Source organism: Ictidomys tridecemlineatus, chromosome 3 (assembly GCF_052094955.1).
Source record: "Ictidomys tridecemlineatus isolate mIctTri1 chromosome 3, mIctTri1.hap1, whole genome shotgun sequence".
NCBI classification, from domain to species: Eukaryota; Metazoa; Chordata; class Mammalia; order Rodentia; family Sciuridae; genus Ictidomys; species Ictidomys tridecemlineatus.
In genome coordinates, this window is record NC_135479.1 from 45,774,435 (window position 1) to 45,794,619 (window position 20,185).

General features: G+C 36.5%; 1 protein-coding gene and 1 pseudogene across 1 annotated transcript in view; both read right to left on the reverse strand.

Annotated features, from left to right (window-relative positions):
- LOC101963623 (mesoderm-specific transcript homolog protein-like) lies at nucleotides 1-17,563 on the reverse strand (annotated as a pseudogene).
- Nucleotides 1-20,185, reverse strand: part of Mettl16 (methyltransferase 16, RNA N6-adenosine) — a 70,323-nt gene that overhangs the window by 15,993 nt on the left and 34,145 nt on the right. Inside the window, exon 6 of the mRNA XM_005327922.5 lies at nucleotides 17,982-18,124. Within this exon, the coding sequence (XP_005327979.1) occupies nucleotides 17,982-18,124 (143 nt within the window). The remainder of the gene's footprint in view (nucleotides 1-17,981; nucleotides 18,125-20,185) is intronic.

The following is a 20,185-nucleotide window of genomic DNA, read 5'->3' on the forward strand; positions in this document are numbered from 1 at the left end:
AAAAATTCATACAACTGAACACTGGTTATATGGTGATATTTTTAAACTGAAGCATCACCCAAGTGAATAAGATAAGAATAGCTAACAAATATTAAGTTATAAATGACAATAAGAATTGCATACAATGTATAGGAGAAAGACTAAATCTAGTGATGGAAAACAGGCCCAAAAAAACTTAAAAAAAAAAAAATTCAGCCTTTTCAATGCTTCAGGATTATTCTTATTTGGAAAGAGAATGAACTCAACAGATCATGAAACCATTTTGTTCTGTCACAAATGCAAACCCAGAAGAGGGAATATGGAAAAGATGGGGTGAACTTGTTAAAAGGTAAAGGAATAGAATTTATTTCTTCAGATTATTTTAGAGATTTTGCAAAGTATAAAATGCATACATCCTTCAGTCCTGAAGGATTAACTAGCATGGGAACTATCCTTCCACCATAGACAACTAAGAAACTGGACAAAATAAACAAAACAACTATTTCTTCAGATGTTTGACAACTGGTAGTACAGACTTATAATCTCAGAAAGAGAAACAAACAAGGTGAGTTCTACAATTACCAGAGTTTACTGCTTAAAGGAAATTTCAGGCTACAGTGCATGGAAAGGAAACTCAAACACAGCCCAACAGTCTTGCTGAGTTGAAGAGACTGAGGTGAGAGTTCAGAGAGGCTGGGGCAGACAGGTTTTGCAAAGCAATTAACAAGAGCCAATTAAACCCAAGCATAAAGTAAGGAAATTATGATTACAACAACAAAGAAAGCGCTATGGTGCAAGTTTATAATCCCAGAGGCTCAAGAGGCCATAGCAGGAGGATTCAAAGTTCAAAGCCAGCCTCAGCAATTTAGCAAGGCCCTCAGCAACTTAGTGAGACCCTGTCTGAAAATAAAATATACAAAAATGGGCTGGGAATGTGGCTCAGTGGTAAACATCCCTGGGTTAAATTGCTGAAAATGTAGAAAGAAACAAAGAAAAACAATGGAGAATAATGAAACAAAGTATAATAAAAGTCAAGCCATGTGCATAGCACACATCTACAATTCTAGCTACTTGGGAGGCTAAGGCAGGAGGATCTCAAGTTCAAGGATAGCATGGGCGGGCTGGGGCTGAGGCTGGGGCTCACTGGTAAAGCACTCTCCTAGCACATGTGAGGCACTGGGTTTGATTTTCAGCACTATATAAATAAATAAAATAAAGGTATTCTGTTCATCTACAACTAAAACAATATATTTTAAAAAATAGCATGGGCAAATCAGCAAACTTCTGTCTCAAATTAAAAAATAAAAAAGGGGGCTGAAGTTGTGGCTCAGTGGTGGAGTGCTCACCTAGCATGCACGAGGCACTGGGTTTGATCCTCAGCACCACACAGATGTAAAATAAAGATATTGTGTCCACCTAAAACTAAAAAATAAATATTTTTTTAAAATAAAAATAAAAAAGGGCTGGGTATAGTTCAGTGGTACAGTGCCCTTGGGTCATCCTCAGTATCATGAAAGAAAGAAAAGAGAGAAAAAAGAAAACGAAAAAAAATTTAACTCAGGAAAAAAAGAAGAGACATTAATTTATTGATGAGCAACATCAGGAGCAAAAGAGGAGACATTGCCACAAATCCTATAAACATTAAAAGGGTAAGAAAAAATATTCATAAGCATATTTTTGTCAATATATTTCATAGCCAAATGAAATAAATTCTTTATAAAATGCAAACTTAGTCTAGAAGAAACAGAATGCGCAAATAGTTCCATATCAATTTTTTATATATATATATTTCTTATTTATATATGACAGCGGAGTATATTACAATTCTTATTACACATATAAAGCACAATTTTTCATAACTCTGGTTGTATAGATAGTATATTCATACAAATTCACGTCTTCATATCTGTAGTCTGGATAATAATGATCATCACATTCCACCATGATTAATAACCTCATGCCCCCCACTTCCCCTCCAACTCCTCTGCCCTACCTAGAGTTCGTCTATTCCTCTCATGCTCCCTATCCCACTATGAATCAGCCTCCTTATATCAAAAAAAAAACAAACATTCGGCATTTGGATTTTTGGGATTGGCTAACTTCACTTAGCATCTCATGTCAATTTAAAACAGTGAATTTGTCCTTTTTGGGGTGGTGTACTGAAGATCTAATCTAGGGGCTTACCCACTGAACCACATCTTTGAGCCTTTTTATTTTTTATTTTGAGACAGAGTCTCACCAAGTTGCTAAGGGCCTCCCTAAATTGTTGGAGGCTAGCCTTGAACTTGTGATCTTTCTGCCTCAGCCTACTAAACTGCTGGGATTACAGTTGTGCGCCATCATGCCTGGCTCCTGGGCTAAGGCAGGAGGGTTGCAAGTTCAAAGCCAGCCTCAGAAACTTAGCCAAATTCTGTCTCAAAATAAAAAATAAAAAGGGCTAGGGTTGGGGCTCAGTGGTTAAGCCCCTCTGGGCTCAATTCCTGGGACCAAACCAAACCAAAACAAAAAACTTTCTTAGCTCAAGTCATTTCACTAATGAATTCTAGCAGACATTTAAGGAAGAAAGATTACCAAGTCTATAAAAAGTCTTCCAGAAAATATAAGAGGAACAAACACTTTCAAAACTTATATAAGACCAGAAATATACCAGAATATACTGTAAGAAAACTAAGGACCAATAGCCTTCATGAACATAAGATGTAAAAACACTTAACAAGGGCTGGGATGTGGCTCAGTGGTAGATCATTTCCCTAGCATACATAAGGCCCTGAGTTAAATCTCCAGCACTTAAAAATAAATGTAAAATTCTTAATAAGGGGAGTGGTATGGGGAAAGGGAGAGTTTTTTTTTTAATATACTTTTTTAAGAGAGAGAGAGAGAGGGAATTTTTTTTAATATTTATTTTTTAGTTTTCGGCAGACACAACATCTTTGTATGTGGTGCTGAGGATCGAACCCGGGCCGCACGCATGCCAGGCAAGCGCGCTACCGCTTGAGCCACATCCCCAGCCCCAACAGAGAGTTTTTAATGAAAGAATATAAGGTTTCAGCTAGACAGGAGGATTATATTATAGTAATATACTGCACAGCTTGGTGACTATAGTTAATAATAATGTACTATGTATCTCAAAACTGAATAGAAAGCTGGGGGTGTGGCTCAGTGACTAAGCACATACCTAGCATAGGCAAATCCACGGGTTCAATTCCTAGCACTGCAAGGAAAGAAAAGAAGGAAGACTCGATACTACAGAAATTGCCAATTCTAGCTCTGTACCATGGCACACACCTAAAACTAACTACTTGGAAGGTTGAGTCAGGAGGATTACAAGCTTGAAGTCAGACTCAGCAATTTACAGAGACCCTCAGCAACTTTGCATGACTATCTTTCAAAATTTTATTTATTTATTTTTTATTTGTAAATGGACACAATACCTTTATTTTATTTATTTTTATGTGGTGCTGAGGATTGAACCTAGTGCCTCACAGATGCCACGGAACTGCTCCACCACTGAGCTAGTCCCAGCCCTCAACATTATTATTTTTTTTTTTTAGTACTGGGCACTGAACTCAATAGCAATTTAACACCGAGTTACATCCCCAGCCTCTTTTTTAAATTTATTTTTGAGACAGGATCTTGATAAATTGCTGAGGCTGGCTTGGAACTTTCGATCCTCCTCCCTCAGCCTCCCAGAGTCTCTAGAATTAGAGGTATGTGCCGCAATGCCTGTAAATTTTAAAAAATAAAATGAAATAAAGAACTGGACATGTAGCCCAGTGAAAAAGAATCCCTGGATTTGAGATGGGGTTGTGGCTCAGCAATAGAGTGCTCGCCTAGCACGTACGAGGCCCTGGGTTTGATCCTCAGCACCACATAAAAATAAATAAATAAAAATAAAGGTATTGTGTCAAACTACAACTAAAAAATAAATATTAAAAAATAAGATGGGCTGGGGATGTGGCTCAAGCGGTAGCGCGCTCGCCTGGCATGCGTGCGGCCCGGGTTCGATCCTCAGCACCACATACCAACAAAGATGTTGTGTCCGCAGAGAGCTAAAAGATGAATATTAAAAATTCTCTTTCCCTCTCTCCTCTCTCTCTCTCTCTCTAAAAAAAATAAATAAATAAGAATCCCTGGATTCAATCCCCAGTAACAAAAAAGAAAAAAGAAAGAAGAAAGAAAGAAAAACCAATCTTTCAACACACACATATACTTTTTTTTTTTTTTTTTTTTTTTTGGTTTTCTTTTTCTGCAGTGCTAGGGATTGAACCCTGGACCTTATGCATGCGAAGCAAGCACTCTATTGCTGAGCCACACACCAAACCTTAATCTATATATTTAATGCAACAGTAATTAAAACAAAAAACAAAACCACCAAAGGTAACATCCATATTATTTGCCTACTGAGGCAGGAGCATCATTTGAGCTCCTGAGCAAAACAGAGTAATCTCTGTCTCAAAATGAAAAAAAAAAAAAAAGTTCCATCTAAACTATTTTAAAGAAACCTAGGTAAATTTATTTAAAGTCTAATCAATTTCATTTGGTAGTTTAAAATGTTTGGTAGATAAAATATATATATATGTTCCCTTTAAAAAGACAGTGTATCAATTGAGAAATCATTAATCAGGACTTAAAAACCTTTGATATGTTAGGAACAAGATGAAGGAAGAGAAAGCAGTGGCAATTGGAGTGTATGTACCAAGAGTATAAATGAATTCACTAGCACCTTTCCTTTAAATTAGCATTCCTGAACAGATTAGATCAGACCACCAGAAGCCAAAAAATGGCCTAAAACATCAAAAAAAGATAGTAAGAGGAGATGAAGAAAAACAAATAGTTAGAAAAGTAAGGCTAGTAATACAGTAAAACATGCTTACTATAAATTTGAGTGTTATTTCTTTTAACCCTTGCTTTAAACTGAATACCATATTGTGAGTCTTTTAAGATTTAATTTCATTAATATACTTACTGCTTTTTCTAATTTATATTTCTTAATGAAAAAGCAGAAGTCACTTGATATACTAAAAACCCTGAGAGCAGATTATGCTAAGTGAAGTTAGCCAATTCATAAAAAACAAATGCTGAATGTCTTCTCTGATATAAGCGGGGGTGACTCAAAATGGGATAGGGAGGAAGAGCATGAGAAGAAGACTACCACTAAATAGGGAAGAGAGGTGGGAGGGAAAAAGAGGGAGAAGGAGAGTTGCACGGAAGATGGAAGGGGAACCTCACTATTATACAGAATACATATATGATGTTGTGATGAGAAAAAGAAAAAAAAAGGTGTCACATTAGATTGGATGGAGAGAAAGGATGGGAGAGGAGGGGAGGAGAGGAGGGATAGTAAGGACAGTAGAATAGAATAGACAATATGATTGATATATGTACATTCCATGTATGTATTATATGTCAAAATACATTCTGCTTGTCATGTATAACTAAAAAAAATAAAAATAAATCGTATGGTTAAAAAAAAAAAAAAAACCTAGACTGAGGTTGTAGCTCTTGTTGTGTGAGGCACTAGGTTTGATCCCCAGCACCACATAAAAATAAATAAATAAAGATAAAGATAAAGATACTGTGTCTATCTACAACTAAAAATATATTTTTAAAAATCCTATTATAGGGGCTGGGGTTGTGGCTCACCTAGCGTGAGGCCCTAGGTTCGATCCTCAGCACCACATAAAAATAAATAAATAAAGATATTGTGTCCAACTAAAAAATAAATTTTTTTTAAAAATCCTATTATAGTTACCTTTTCTTTTTTTCCTTTTTTTCCTTTTTGGTGGTGTTGGGGACTGAACCCAGGGCTTTGTGCATGGAAAGCTATAACCCCAGCCCTATAATTTCATATTTAAAAGTGCCCAACCATTAGCTCCTATCAACAGACATCCGTGACAACTAATCAAAATGCAAGTAGAAGAAAAGGGACAAAAGGAAAATCTAGTTGCCCCAGAGATTTTTGAACCCATTATACTATTTTAATGATAAAAGTAGCACTGTTCTCATTACAGCATTTAGGAATTCCTCTGAGAAAAGTAGGTTTCAAGAAAATTATTTTGAAATAATTTCAAACCTATAAGAAGAGTTGCAAGATTAGTACAAATGACTCCAGTATACCCTTCACCCAGATTTATCAACTGACATCTTCCTGCATTTGTTTGTTGTGTGTGTTTTTCTAAACAACCAAAATGTTGCTACAGATATTACCATGCTCCTTTATATAGGTGTGTACATTTTACAAACATGGGCATCATATTTGGCAACCACAGAACAATTATTAAATTGAGGAAATGTAATAATTGTACATTTCTATGACTAAGAACACAGTCTATATTCAAATTTTACCAATTATCCCAAGTCTTTTTTGCCTGATGCAGTATCAACCTAGGACTGAGCTCCTTACTCACTTGTCATATCAATCTGGAATAGTTCCTTGGTATTTTTTTTTTCTTTTAACTTTTATGACCCTAGTATTTTTAAAGAATTATTTTAGAAAATTCCTTAATTTGGTCTGTCTGAAGTTTCCACAAGATTCTAGGTACACATTTCTTGGCATGTATCCTAGGGGTACACGTCAGGAGATAACCACCTGGAAAAGGTGGTGGCTCCTCAGTTTCTCCACTTTAAATTTCCCACAGTTCTCTTTGTAATTATAAGTAATCTGGAGAGATACTTTAAACTGTTAAAAAAAATTGGGGGAGGGGGAGGGTGCCAGGGCCCACATTCTACACATGCACTCCTACAACAGAGCCATACCCAGTCGATATCCTATTCTTCAAATTTCCCACTATTGATTTTCTTTTTTAAGATGTAGGTGGACAGTATGCCTTTATTTATTTTTTACGTGGTGCTGAGGATGAACCCAGTGCCTCACATGTGCTACGCAAGTACTCTATACCACTGAGCCACAACCCTAGCACCCACTATTGATTCTTGCATGAATCAATTACTACTATGATAACTGCAAATGGTGATTTTTCTAACTATTCTTCTGAATTTATTCTTTGGCATTATGTTTGCAATTATTATTGCTTTTTTGTACTTCATTTGTTTATTTTACTCAGTGGGTTATAAAACATCATAATTGCTCACTTTGAAATTCATATTATCCCAGACTTGGCTTACACTAGCTCCTATATCCTTCTGATATCCTTTTTAAGCACTTCCTTATTTTCTCACGCTAGGAGATATTGCAGGCTCATCTCACTCATTCATCCTGACCCAGCACTGGAATCGACCATTACTCCATGGAACTCTGATTCATTTCAGTGGGAAATGGTTATTTAGAAACTTTTTTTCTTTTAAACCACATCTTAAATTGAAATGTAATAAAGAGGCTGGGTTGATGGCCCACACCTCTAATCCAAGCAACCTAGAAGGTTGAGGCATAAAAGTCACAAGATCGGGGCCAACCTGGCAATTTAATGAGACCCTGTCTCAAAAAAAAAAAAAGTAGAGCACCCCTGGGTTCAATCCCTAGTACTGAAGAAAGAGAGAGGGAGGAAGAAAGGAAAGGAGGGAGGGAGAAAAGAAATGTAATCTAGAAAAAAATGGATGAAAGTAGAGGTTTGGGATATAAATAGCTATGAACCTAGTCTAAAACCTTCTGTAAGCAGTAGAACCAACACTTTGTTGCTTATAAAATAATTAAATTATTAGAATAAATGCCCCTAGGTATTGACCAGAGCTGCCTGATATCTGTTATAAATTCCAGATCTACATGTCTAAAAATAAACTTTTATCCTATGTTCTTTTGTTTTTTGTTTACTATAGGGATTAAACCCAGGAACACTCTATCTATCCTTAAGCTACATCCTCAGCCTTTTTAATTTTTATTTTCAGATAATCTCACCAAGTTCCCAGGCTAGTCTTAAACTTATGATCCTTCTACCTCAGCCTTCCAAAAAGCTGGGATTACACATATGAGCTACCATGCCTAGCTCCTGTGTTCTTATTAATAAATGATTTTAATTATTCTTAGATATTTTTATCTAAGAACCACTATGTTATAAAGAGCTTCTCTGAGGTAGTAGAATCAAGTCTTTTAATTCCTTGTTATTTCTTTTTAACAGACTGCCTGATGTACTCAATATATGCTAGCTGATTTTAATTCTCTTCTTTGACCATCTAGAAAAGCAACCAGTTACGACATTCTGTAGACTAAAATGTCACAAAAGTTGATAGACTGCTCATCCTGGCATGAGCCACTAGACCCACCCTTTTCTCCCCAGGACACCAATGAGAATTTTCCACATTAAACCTAGAAAGGGAATTAAACTAAGCATTATGCTTAAAGCGAAGAAAAACACATAACCTAATTCACTATGAATAAATATAAAAAGCAGTCCCTTATCTTTCATGCTGCTTATCCCTCTTCCTTCCTTAATAGGAAGGAAAGAAATCAAAATAGCAGCATTTGCCCCCTGTGGAGCTCACAACAGGTAATTGCTCCTTCTTATTTTAATTGCCAAAATACTGTACTACCTGCAGAACAAGATAGTATACCGTCTATCCCTCAATATTTCTCCATCTTTTTACCTGTGTAGGGAGTCAAGAAGTACATTTCTTTGTAATAATTCCTTTAAAAAAATTTTTTTTTCTTGATTTGCAATGATGAAACCAGAGGTCAAAAACAGCTATCTATAATGGTCTTAACAGATGGCAATTCAGTAAGAAACAAGAGAACTGGTCTATTCTTTGTAACAGTGAAAACAGGAAATCTAAATGTCCAAAAGAAATTAGTTAATTATGGATGCTTTCAAGTTATATAAAAATGACTGCTATGTACATCATTAGCCACAAAAAAAAAAATTTAAAAACAAAAGTAGAAGACAAAATTCTCTGTATTCATTGAGACTAAGAGGGAAAGAACTGTATGGAACCAAAACCAAAATAAACACTATATCCAAAGGCTGGTATCAATGCTCACTCCACTTTCTAATTTTCTGTAAATATGGTTACATTAAGAGATAATAAAATTATAAATACCAGTAATATTATCTAACAGTTTCACAGCACTTTGCAGTCTACATGCACATCATTTAACTCTTGTAACTACAAAGGATATTACTCCAAATTTATAAATAAAGAAAACAAAACAGCTTACCATTTTATAAAGGCACATAAAAATTCACAGTAGATCTGAACACCCTTTTAGCTGTTTAGCTGATAATTAACTAAAAGCTCTATGTAAAATCTATTCTTGATCTCTTCAACCTTTATTTATTACACCCCATTACTATATAAGCACCTAGTTTAGAAAAGCAAAAAGAGGCAAGAAGGATGTTCTTCTTTAAAAAATAAATAAATAAATAAATGAAATACCTATAACATTTCCTCTCAACATAACAGGCACTTAAATCTACTGGATTTCTAGGATAGTGAAAAGTTAAAATGGTTCATCATTATTATTAATTATATCTCATATGTATCCTTTAATTCTATAAATGTCCTCTGAGATGAAGTAGCTACTATCATCTCATTTTACCAATAAGAAAACATTTTTTTCTTTTATGGCAGTTGGAATTGAACACAGGGTACTCTACCTTTGAGCTACATCTCCAGTCCTTTCTTCTTATTATTATTTTATAATAAATTTCATTATTTAGAGCTTGAGTTCTTAAGTATGGTTTTCCTCACTTTTTTCTCTCAGGTGTATACAAAGGTGGCTTTGATTATTGGTGAGGTCCAGGCTGGCCTTAGTAGATGGAGTGACCATGCAGGTGACTGTCAGAAGCAAAGAGAGAACACCTGTAGATGTTACCTTGGCTTCTGTTGGATAAGTTCTTACTGGGCAAGATGTAGTTGATGTGTATATCACTAGCTTTTAGGCTAGTGGCATAAATTTCCCAAAATCACACTTTAAAAGATTTAATGACTTTAAAGAAACAAACTAACTGCTTGGCCCTGAGCCAGCAGATTAAGCCAATGTCTGTCCTTGTGCATCAGTTTTGGTGTTCCTTGGTTTTGTTTTTTTCCTTTCTCACTTGGTCAGCACTGGTATGACAGTGCAGCTTTGGGTGAGCTTGAAAATCAAATATTATCCTATATTCCAGCTGTTTAACTTCATTATGTTCTTTTGTTTAATGTTTGAAAGCTCTTGGCAATGTTGAAAAATTTTATCCCAAAGGGGTGGTAGGGAGGGGAAGCCAATCCACTTTTGTCACAATTCATTTTTATTACTAGAAAATAAACACTTATTCCAGTTTCAAAGTCGTTATATTTGAGGTTCCTAATTTTTAAAAATCAAATTTAAAATTAATCACTTAATACCTACTTTGGCAAAGACAATGACACTGTGGATTTTAAAAAAAAACTACTCAGCACCATTTGCTTATAGGTCTTTGAAAATTTATTCTTAAATTGTCTGGAAACTATCCTGTTGCTCAGGAATAGCTGAGCTGCATGACAAAGCCTCTCTGGGACAGACAATGGGAAGTTAAGTCATCATCACCAGAGGAGTCAGTGTACTTCAGCAAGGTAACTCCAAGTGTAAAAAGGTCCCCTCCCTACACTTCAGGAGGGTTCATGCTTCTAAGCACTGAGGTATGAATAGTCAGACTATTATTTGCTGTTAGAATTGATCTCTCCAACTAATAACAGTAAATCTCTGGCACAGATGGAATTGCTTCTTAGTGTCTGTGATTTTTAAAAATTCTGTAAATAATCTGAATTTAGTTTACTCAGAAATTACACGTTTTTTTTTTCTTTAAAGAGAGAGAGAGAGAATTTTTTAATATTTATTTTTTAATTTTTGGTGGACACAACATCTTTGTTTGTATGTGGTGCTAAGGATCAAACCCAGGCCGCACGCATGCCAGGCGAGCGCGCTACCACTTGAGCCACATCCCCAGCCCCTAGAAATTTCACGTTTAATAAGGTTCACTACTATGGCAGAGTAAGGGTCTGCCAGTTTAGTGTCCTTAGAAACTATATACAATGTGTAGGCAAATCATACTCTTACACCATACTTTAAAATATTGCATTTCTTAAATATTCTAACAAAATGTCTATAATTTAAAGCAGCTGATGAAACTAATCCAAAGTTATGACAAGGGATATTCACTCTCACTTAAGCTATGTTGCTTACAGAACTTTAAAAACCATGTACCCTTTAAACCATTCAAGGAGAGGTAACAGGCCCCACTTTTCATTCTTTACTGTGAAATTTCAACTGGGCTTAGGCCAGAAATCAGCACTTTCAGATACTTCAGGAAAGTCCACAAAAATGTAAAAAGTCTTTTAAGCAAAAGAATTTCTAATGCCGGGCTGGAAAGCGGTAGCATGCTCGCCTGGCATGCGTGCAGCCCGGGTTCAGTCCTCAGCACCACATACAAAGATGTTGTGTCTGCCGAAAAACTAAGAAATAAATATATATATATTTTTTAATTCTCTCTCTTTCTCTTAAAAAAGCAAAAAAAAAAAAAAAAAGAATGTCTAATGCCTGTCTCTAAGCATCCATGAGAAGCCATGCTTGTCAGAATTTCCTAATGACACAAAGACTAAACACAAAGACAAGTCTAGATACTTGGAATGAGGTGGACTATTTTTTCAGAGTTTCTGCTGCCTTTTTTCTGTATTCTGTTCCATCAATGTGAGTAAAGTGGACTTTTTTGAGAGAACAGTGTTTGACTGCCAGAACCTCTTTTGGGCATTTCTTCCTAAGTGGACTACATAACAGATACATGAGTGGGGGGAATAATACAGGAAAGCTACTCTTTCTAGCTCAGAAGGAGCTGAGGAAGCCCATATATGCATTTAAGAAGCCCATGGGATCTAGCTGTGGGTAGTGGCTAATATGGTCATTCAGAATTGACACTGTGGACCCCAGCAGCGTTTTCGTGTACAGCTCCAAAAACTCTGGATAGGGATTTAGAGGATCCAATGGCCCATAGATAAAATGAATGGGAATAGTTACAGAGGCACCCACCCAGCACCTTCTAAACTTCTTCCTCTGATTGATGTCCTGTAAGAGACACCAAGTTCCCGTCATTGTTTTGGATCCCTGCCCACATATTCCAGAGCTCACTCTCAGAGGGTCAAGTGTATGGTCCAAAGACCTAGAGTAAGACCTTGAGAAAATACAAAAAAGTTCATCAACCTCGTGAGGATGGGTGACAGCATGCCTCCATCTTTAGGTAGCTTTTGGAAAAGAAGAGGCCAATGAGTATCAGCAAAAATTTGACAGAGACTCTTTAAAAAAAAAATTATCTATCTATCTATATATATATATATATATATTAGTTGTAGCCGAACACAATACCTTTATTTTTTATTCATTTTTACATGGTGCTGAGGATTGAACCCATGGCCTCGCACGTGCTAGGAAAGCGCTCTACCGCTGAGCCACACCCAAACCCCAAACAGAGACTCTTTATGGTAAGCCGGTCAGATAGATTTTACTTGTACCTATACAACAGCTCCTGAGCAACAATGTTGATCCTATGGTTCTGGAATCCTGGGTGGTGCAAAAGCACCTCCACAATGCTGGCCTGCTTAAATATGGAATAGTGGTGTGGTCTCCATTTGTCACTGAAGCCAAAGCCTAAGAAATCACAGGCAATCACTTGATGAAACCTCAGGGTCAAACCTTCCCAAATCCTGTACCAGTCTTAACTGGAAGTTGGAAAGTCATGTAAAAGCACAACTATCTCAGGACTGGACTGTCAACTATACTAACAGTCCTGGTAGAAGATGTGCAGTCCCTTGTAGGTGAAAAACTTCCCAGAAATCTTCCATGAGTGCAGAGCAGGGGACAGCTGAGGGGGTGGGATGTGCAAGTACGCAGCCAGCAGGGGCATGGCCAGTAGCACCATCTGGACCCACCACTTCCTCATCCTGACTCAGGTAAGACCTGGGCTACAGGACTCCATGTTTGGGGGACAGGGCACACCTGCGCTCCTTGGGGCCAGAGATTCTCGGCCTTAATCCAGTCCCCAGCAGAGTTTCTGCTGCCTTTTTTCTATATACTGTTCCATTAATGTGAGTAAACTGGACTTTTGTGAGAGAACAGTGTTTGGCCAAGCCACAGAATATTAGGCTCCCTCCTTTCTTATTTTTTAATCTTTTATTTTCAGAGAGGGTCTCACTAAGATGCCAAAGCTGGCCTTGAACTTGAGATCCTTGTCACTGGGATGACAGATGAATGACTCTGTGCCTGGCTAGGAAAACAAAAAATTTCAAGCACAAGTTAAATAATCACATTCAACAAAATCAATTATTAGATCTACTGCCTATCCCCAAATATATGGATTATAACCAAATCTAAAAAATATCGGCCGTCTGGCAGGGAGCAGGAAATAGAAGGGAAAAAGCAAAAAACAGAAAGAAATGGGTGAAACCAGTATTTAGTTGGTGCTTCATAAAATACAGATCACTGGTTTTAGGAGAAGTTATAAAGTTACTGCTCAAAGTGGAAGATCTATAGACTTAATAACCAATGGAAGTCATGAGAAATTTGATAAAGTCTGGTAATTTATCCATGACAAATGGGTAAGTCTCTTTTTAAAAAAGAAAAAGCTATTAAAGCTCAAGCACAGTCATAAAAAGTTAAAAAACAGATGATAAGTACTTGTGAATCTTCATCAATGATAAAAAGTCTGTCCACTTATCCAAATACAGGGCAGACCATCAGGAAATCTGAGTTCCTAACTGGTAAAACCAAGAGGTTAAATAAGTTTCTCTTAAGTTCCTTCCAGCTGCAAAACTCCCTTAAGAGAAAAACAGTTGTAATTGCTCCTGCGCATGATTTAGGTGAGACACAAATCTTAAAGAAGAGGCATCATTTTTTTTAATCTTCCCTTTTTTTGTAATACTGGATCTCATATATGCTGGGCATCCCCAGCCCTTTTTATTTTGTATTTTGTGTTTTGAGATAGTCACTAAGTGGCTCAGCAATTCGTGATCTTTCTGTGTAAGGCATGCACCACCTTACACAGCTATGGGAAGCATCCAAGGGCCATCAGGCCACTTAATTTATTTTACCCTATAATATTGCAAATTCTACTTAGTTTCTTCCTTTCTTTCTTCCTTACTTTTTTTTGGCTACACTGGGGAATTGAACCCAACCCACAGGTGCTTTACCACGGAGCTACTTCCGCAGACAGGGTCTCAATGTTGCCCAAACTATCCTGGAAGTTCTGATTCTCCTGCCTCAGCCTCCCACATGGCTAGGATTATAGGTATGCACCACTGCACCTGGCTAATTCTGATTAATTTCTATATTTCCTCTGGGGATAAGAAGGAAATATTTTAGAGGGATAAGAAACAGATGGTAGGGTTAAGACTCTTGTTTTAATCTCTTATTTTCTTAGAGCTTCGAAACATGCAGCTTTCACAGAATTCTAAAATTTGATTCACATACCAGTATAAATGTGATCATTTCAACTACAAAAATACACATGAACTGGTAGTATGTACAAATGTTAAGTAGTCCTGGTAGGATGTGAAATTGAAAACAGTATTTATGAGCCACACTTGTTCTCAAAGTATTACACTATTCTCTTTTGATTAAAAATCATTTCTTTTCTTCCCTCTCAATCTGCCTGAGTCGTAGTAGAACAGATACCTGAAAACTTCTCACATAAATTAGAACTGGGTAATGTTTCTCCTAAATGATACAAGCCTGAAATGGCCAACTAACCAGAGACATGAAGGGCTCTTGCAGTTTATCCTTCTTCGAAAATTTACAAATTTTATTCAGTTTGGTGGCTGCCACAGAGACAGGTCAGGTAGACTTGAAAGAGACTGAATCAGTTTCTATCCTTTAGAAGAGTGTTCTCTTAAAACATACTTCTGTAGTTCAAAAGGGACTCCAGAAGCCAACAGAAATTTACTATTTATAAGCCTCCTAGCCAGGCATAGTGATATACGCCTATAATCCCAGCCACTTGGAGGCCGAGGCCAGAGGACTGAAAGCTTGAGGCCAGCCTCAGCAATTTAGCAAAACACTCTCTCAAAATAAAAAACTAAAAGGGCTGGCAATGTAACTCAGTGTTAGAAACCCCCTAGGTTCAATCCTCAGTACCCCGCCACACACACACACAAAAAAACTTTCCTCCTAAAAACAATCCCACAAATACTATAGCCTAAAAGAGCCATTTATAATGACACATTTTCATTTTCCTGGTTGGCCCAAGTAATTTCAAAACCCTACAGTATATCATATATAACAAATTAAAATTTAAAAAAAGAAAGAAAAAATAAAAATAAAGAAATGGCTACACAGCCTAGTCACCTCTTGCTAAGTTTCAGTACTCTATTACATTCTTTAAGTTTACATTACCTACTCAGACTTTTCTCAATGCTCCATATAACTTAAGTCTTACTCTTCTTTGACATATCCTAATGTGTCTTTGAAGAAATCAATTAAAGCAAAAATGTATTTTGGCTTCAGCAATATGTAACTTTACGGAGGAACAGACCATCTATTACTAAGCTGGAGTGTAAGTTTTCAAAATAATTTCTAATTATCCTCTGTATTTCTGAAGTGTTGGTGGTGATATTACCTTTTTATCACGTATGTTAGTAATTGAGTTCTCTCCTCTTCATTAGTGTAGCTAAGGGTCTGTAAATTTTATTTATTTTTTCAAAGAAAAAATAACTTGACAATTTTTTCAATTATTTCTTTTGTTTCGATTTCATTGATTTCAGCTCTAATTTTAATTATTTCCTGCCTTCTGCTGCTTTTGATGTTTATTTGTTCTTCTTTTTCTGGGCTTTGAGATATACAGTTAGGTCATTTATTTATTGACTTTTTCTTCTTTAAGGAATGAACTCCATGCAATCAACTTTCCTCTTAGCACTGCTTTCATAGTGTCCCAGAGATTTCAATATGCTGTGTCTGTGTTCTCATTTACCTCTAAGAATTTTTTAATCTCCTCCTTGATGTCTTCTGTAACCCATTGTTCACTCAGTAGCATATTGTTTAGTCTCCAGGTGCTAGAGTACTTTTTATTGTAGTGCATTCCATTGTCATGTATAAATAAAATAATCAATTAAAAAAATAAGTTGTTTTCCATAAACAATGAAATCGACTCATATTAACAAATACAGATTTTTTTTATTTTAAAATTGCCTTTTACTAAAATAAACAGCTTCAAACATCTGTAAGTCCAAAAGAAAAGGAAAAAAACATTCCCTATCTAGGAATTCCACTTCTGGTTACATATCAAGCACTGATAGCAGGAATTGAAAGAAATACTTGTATACTGGTGTTTATACAGCCTTGTTCACAAGAGCCAAAGGGTAGAAACAATTTTTTTTTTTTTTTTGGTGGTGCTGGGGATCAATCCCAGGGCCAGTGCATGCAAGCCAAACACTCTTCCAACTGAGCTATATCCCCAGCAAGAAACAATTTTAAATGTCCATCAATACATGAATAAATAAAATGCAGTACATACAAAGGAAAAATTAATATTATTTGTTTTAAAAAGGAAGAAAATTATAATACATGGTACAAGTCATGGATAAACCTTAAAAACATTATGCTAACTGAAATAAGCCAGTTACAAATGAACGTGTGTTGTATGATTTCACTTAAAGGAGGTATCTCGTATAGTCAAATGGATAGAAAATAGAATGATGGTGGCCAGGGGCTAGGAGAATGGGCAGTTGGACAATATACAGAATTACAGTATTGCAAAATGAAGAGTTCTAGCGCAATAATGCATTTAGCACTACTGAACTATACACAAAAAACAATATTAAGGTAAGGCTGGGTAAGGCATAGTTTAGTAATAGAATTCAATCCCTAGCCCTACAAACAAACCAAAAATTAAGATGGTAAATTTTGGGCTTGGGCTGTACCTCAGTGGTAAAGCACTTGCCTCACATGTGTGAGGCACTGGGTTCAATCCTCAGTACCACATAAAAATAAATAAAAAAATACTGTGTGTTCATCTACAACTAAATAAATATTTTTTTTAAAAAAAAGATGGTAAATTTTATTACCTGTATTACAATACCAAAAAAAATTTTATATACGTGTGTGTGTGTGTGTGTGTGTGCAAAGTGCCAAAGCTAAATGCTAGGGCTGGAAGGTTTTTCAACTTTGGATATTACATTATCCATCACATCAACAACTTGTGGCAGAGTACGAAGTCAAATAAGATAAGGCACTTTATGAGTATGTTATGCTGCTTAATGTTAGGTGTGTTGTCCAAAACAATTAGCTTTTAAAAAAGAATAGCCTTAACCCTTCTCTGGAACTGGTTACTGATCTGTTTCCCTTCATTAAGTTCTTGACAGCTCAATGTCCTCACATCTGTCACTGTTTGGGAGACTGATTCCAAGAATGTAAATTGCTTCAAGGACTAGGCAACAAATTTATTCTGGTTCATGGGACAGATTTGAACCCATCTGTTTTCTAATCAAAAGCCATATTTAAACCTGTTTTGTTCCATCCAGGACCATACTAAGCAATATAATCATATGGTATTTTCTTTTTTCTATTTGTGTGGTATAAATGACTACAGGAAACACACACCAATTAGAAGTATGGCAGCATCCTCAGAAACATGGTCTTTATACAGTACAGGATCTGCTATATTTTCAGCCTTTATATGTTTATTCTTCAGACCTCAGAGACTCCTTTTCCTTTGAGTGAAATGACAACTTTTTTTTTTAAAGAGAGTGAGAGAGGAGGGAGAGAGAGAGAGAAACTTCAATATTTATTTTTTAGTTTTTTTTTTTTTTTTGGCAGACACATCTTTGTATGTGGTGCTGAGAATTGAACCCGGGCCGCACGCATGCCAGGCGAGCGCGCTACCGCTTGAGCCATATCCCCAGCCCGACAACTTTTTTTTTTTCCAATATTTATTTTTTAGTTTTTTTAGGTGGACACAATGTCTTTTTTATTTTTATGTGGTTTTGAGGATCGAACCTAGTGCTCCGCGCATGCCAGGCAAGCGCGCTACCGCTTGAGCCACATCCCCAGCCCTGAAAGGACTTCTTTAGGAACTCTGCCATGGACAAATATTCCCATGCTATAACAACACACTTACCTTAATCTTTTTTTAAGCTGTAAACTGTCATGGATGATCCGCTTAACAAATTCTAATTCACCTCCTTCTGCCATTATCTCTGTGATACCTCCGGTATTTACAGAACTAGGTGGAGGTCTTCGAGGATTTCGAGAGTTTACTCCCTGAACAACAAAACAAAATCCCTGGTGAAAAATTTTTACACATAAAGAAAAAAATCTTTGAATGTAATCTAGTTAAACACAAAATGCTTAAATATAATTTCACTTTCCACATATTGTCAAGACTTAGGGTTTTTTTTTTTTTTTTAATACTTTCTGTCTTGATACCAAAGCACAGAAAATCTACCTAAAAATTAAATATTTACTTTATTTTCTTCTAGTAACTTTTATGGTTTAGGTGTTGATTTTGTTTTGTAGTACTGGGGATGGAACCTAGCCAATTGTGTACCTTAGGCAAACACTCTACTGAGCTATATCCCCAGACCTTTTCAAATTTTATTTTGAGACAGGGTTTCACTAACTTGCCCAGACTGGCCTTAAATTTTTGATCTTCCTGCCTCAGGCCCCTGAGTAGCTGGGATTACAGGCATGTGCACCAAGCCTGGCTATGGCTTTGCTTTTTAGATTACTTCCCATGATATAAAAAAAAGTTAACTCAAAAACCATTGAAGACTTAAAGGTAAAAGTTAATGCTATAAAACCCTCAGAAGAAAATGTAGAAATAAATCTTCATTTTCTTGGTTTAGCCAATAGTTCATTAGATACAACACCAAAAAGCATAAAAATGAAAACAAAATTTCAGAAATTGAACCTCAACAAAATTAAAAACTTTTAGGCTACAATCAGGTGTGGGGGTGCACACCTGTAATCCCATTAATTTAGCAGGTTGAGGCAGGAGGATCCAAAGTTTGAGGCCAGCCTGGGCAACTTAGCAAGATCCTATCTCAAAAAATAAAAAGTAATAGGGATATATCTCATTGATAAAGTGCCCCTGGATTCAAGATTCAATCTTTAGTACAAAAAAGAAAAAAAGAAATTTCAGAGTTACAAAGGACACATAAAGAAAGTGAGAAGATAACCCATAGAATATGTCTGCAAATCATTATTTTAAAAGGCACTTATACCTAAGATATATAAAGAAATTAATAATAAAGAGCCAGGTGCAGTGGCACACACGTGTAATCCCAGCGGCTCAGGAGGCTGAGGCAGGAGGATCACAAGTTCAAAGCCAGACTCAGCAAAAGTGAGGCACTAAGCAACTCAGTGAGACCCTGTCTCTAAATAAAATACATAATAGGGCTGGGGATGTGGCTCAGTGGTGGAGTGCCCCTGAGTTCATTTCCAGGTGAAGGAAGGAAGGCAAAACCCAATTTAGAAATGGGCAGGAGGAGTGGAGGTGTATGTAGTTCAGTGGTAGAGCACTTGCTCACATGTGTGAGGCCCTGGGTTTAATCCCAGACAAAAACAAAGCAGGGGGAGGCAGAAAATCTGAATAGGCAAATCTAAAATACAAATAATTACATGAAAAGGTACCTAATATCATCGGCCATCAGGGAAATCAAAACCACAGTGACTACAACCACTATGGAAAATGATATGAAGATTTCCATATGACCACATGATTCAGGTATACCATTCTTCAGTATTTATCCTGAAGAATTAAAGTCATCATACTGTAGTGATACATGCATACTCATATTTACAACATCACACTTCACAATAGCCAAACTATGGAACCAGCCTAGATGTCCATCAATGGATGAACAAACAAAAAATTGTATATATAAAGAATGAAGGTGGTTTCTTTTCTTTTTTTTTTTTTTTGTACCAGGGATTGAGTTGCTAAGTTGCTGAGGCTGGCTTTGAATTCAAGATCCTCAGCCTCCCAAGCCGCTAGGATGACAGGCACCCCACTGTGCCTGGGCAAAATGAAGTTTTTTTCAGCCATAAAGAAATCTGAGGGACTTGAGTTGTAGCTCAATAGTGGAGTGTGTGCCTAACATGTGTGAGGCACTGGGTTTGATCCTCAGCACCACATAAAAATAAAGGTATTGTGTCCATCTACAGCTTAAAATATTTTTTTAAAAACCCTGAAATTGGGCCTAGGGATGTGGCTCAGCAGTAGAGCTCTCACTCTTACATGCAGAGCCCTCGGATCGATCCTTAGCACCACGTAAAAATAAATAAATGAAATAGAGGTATTGTGTCCATCTATAACTAAAA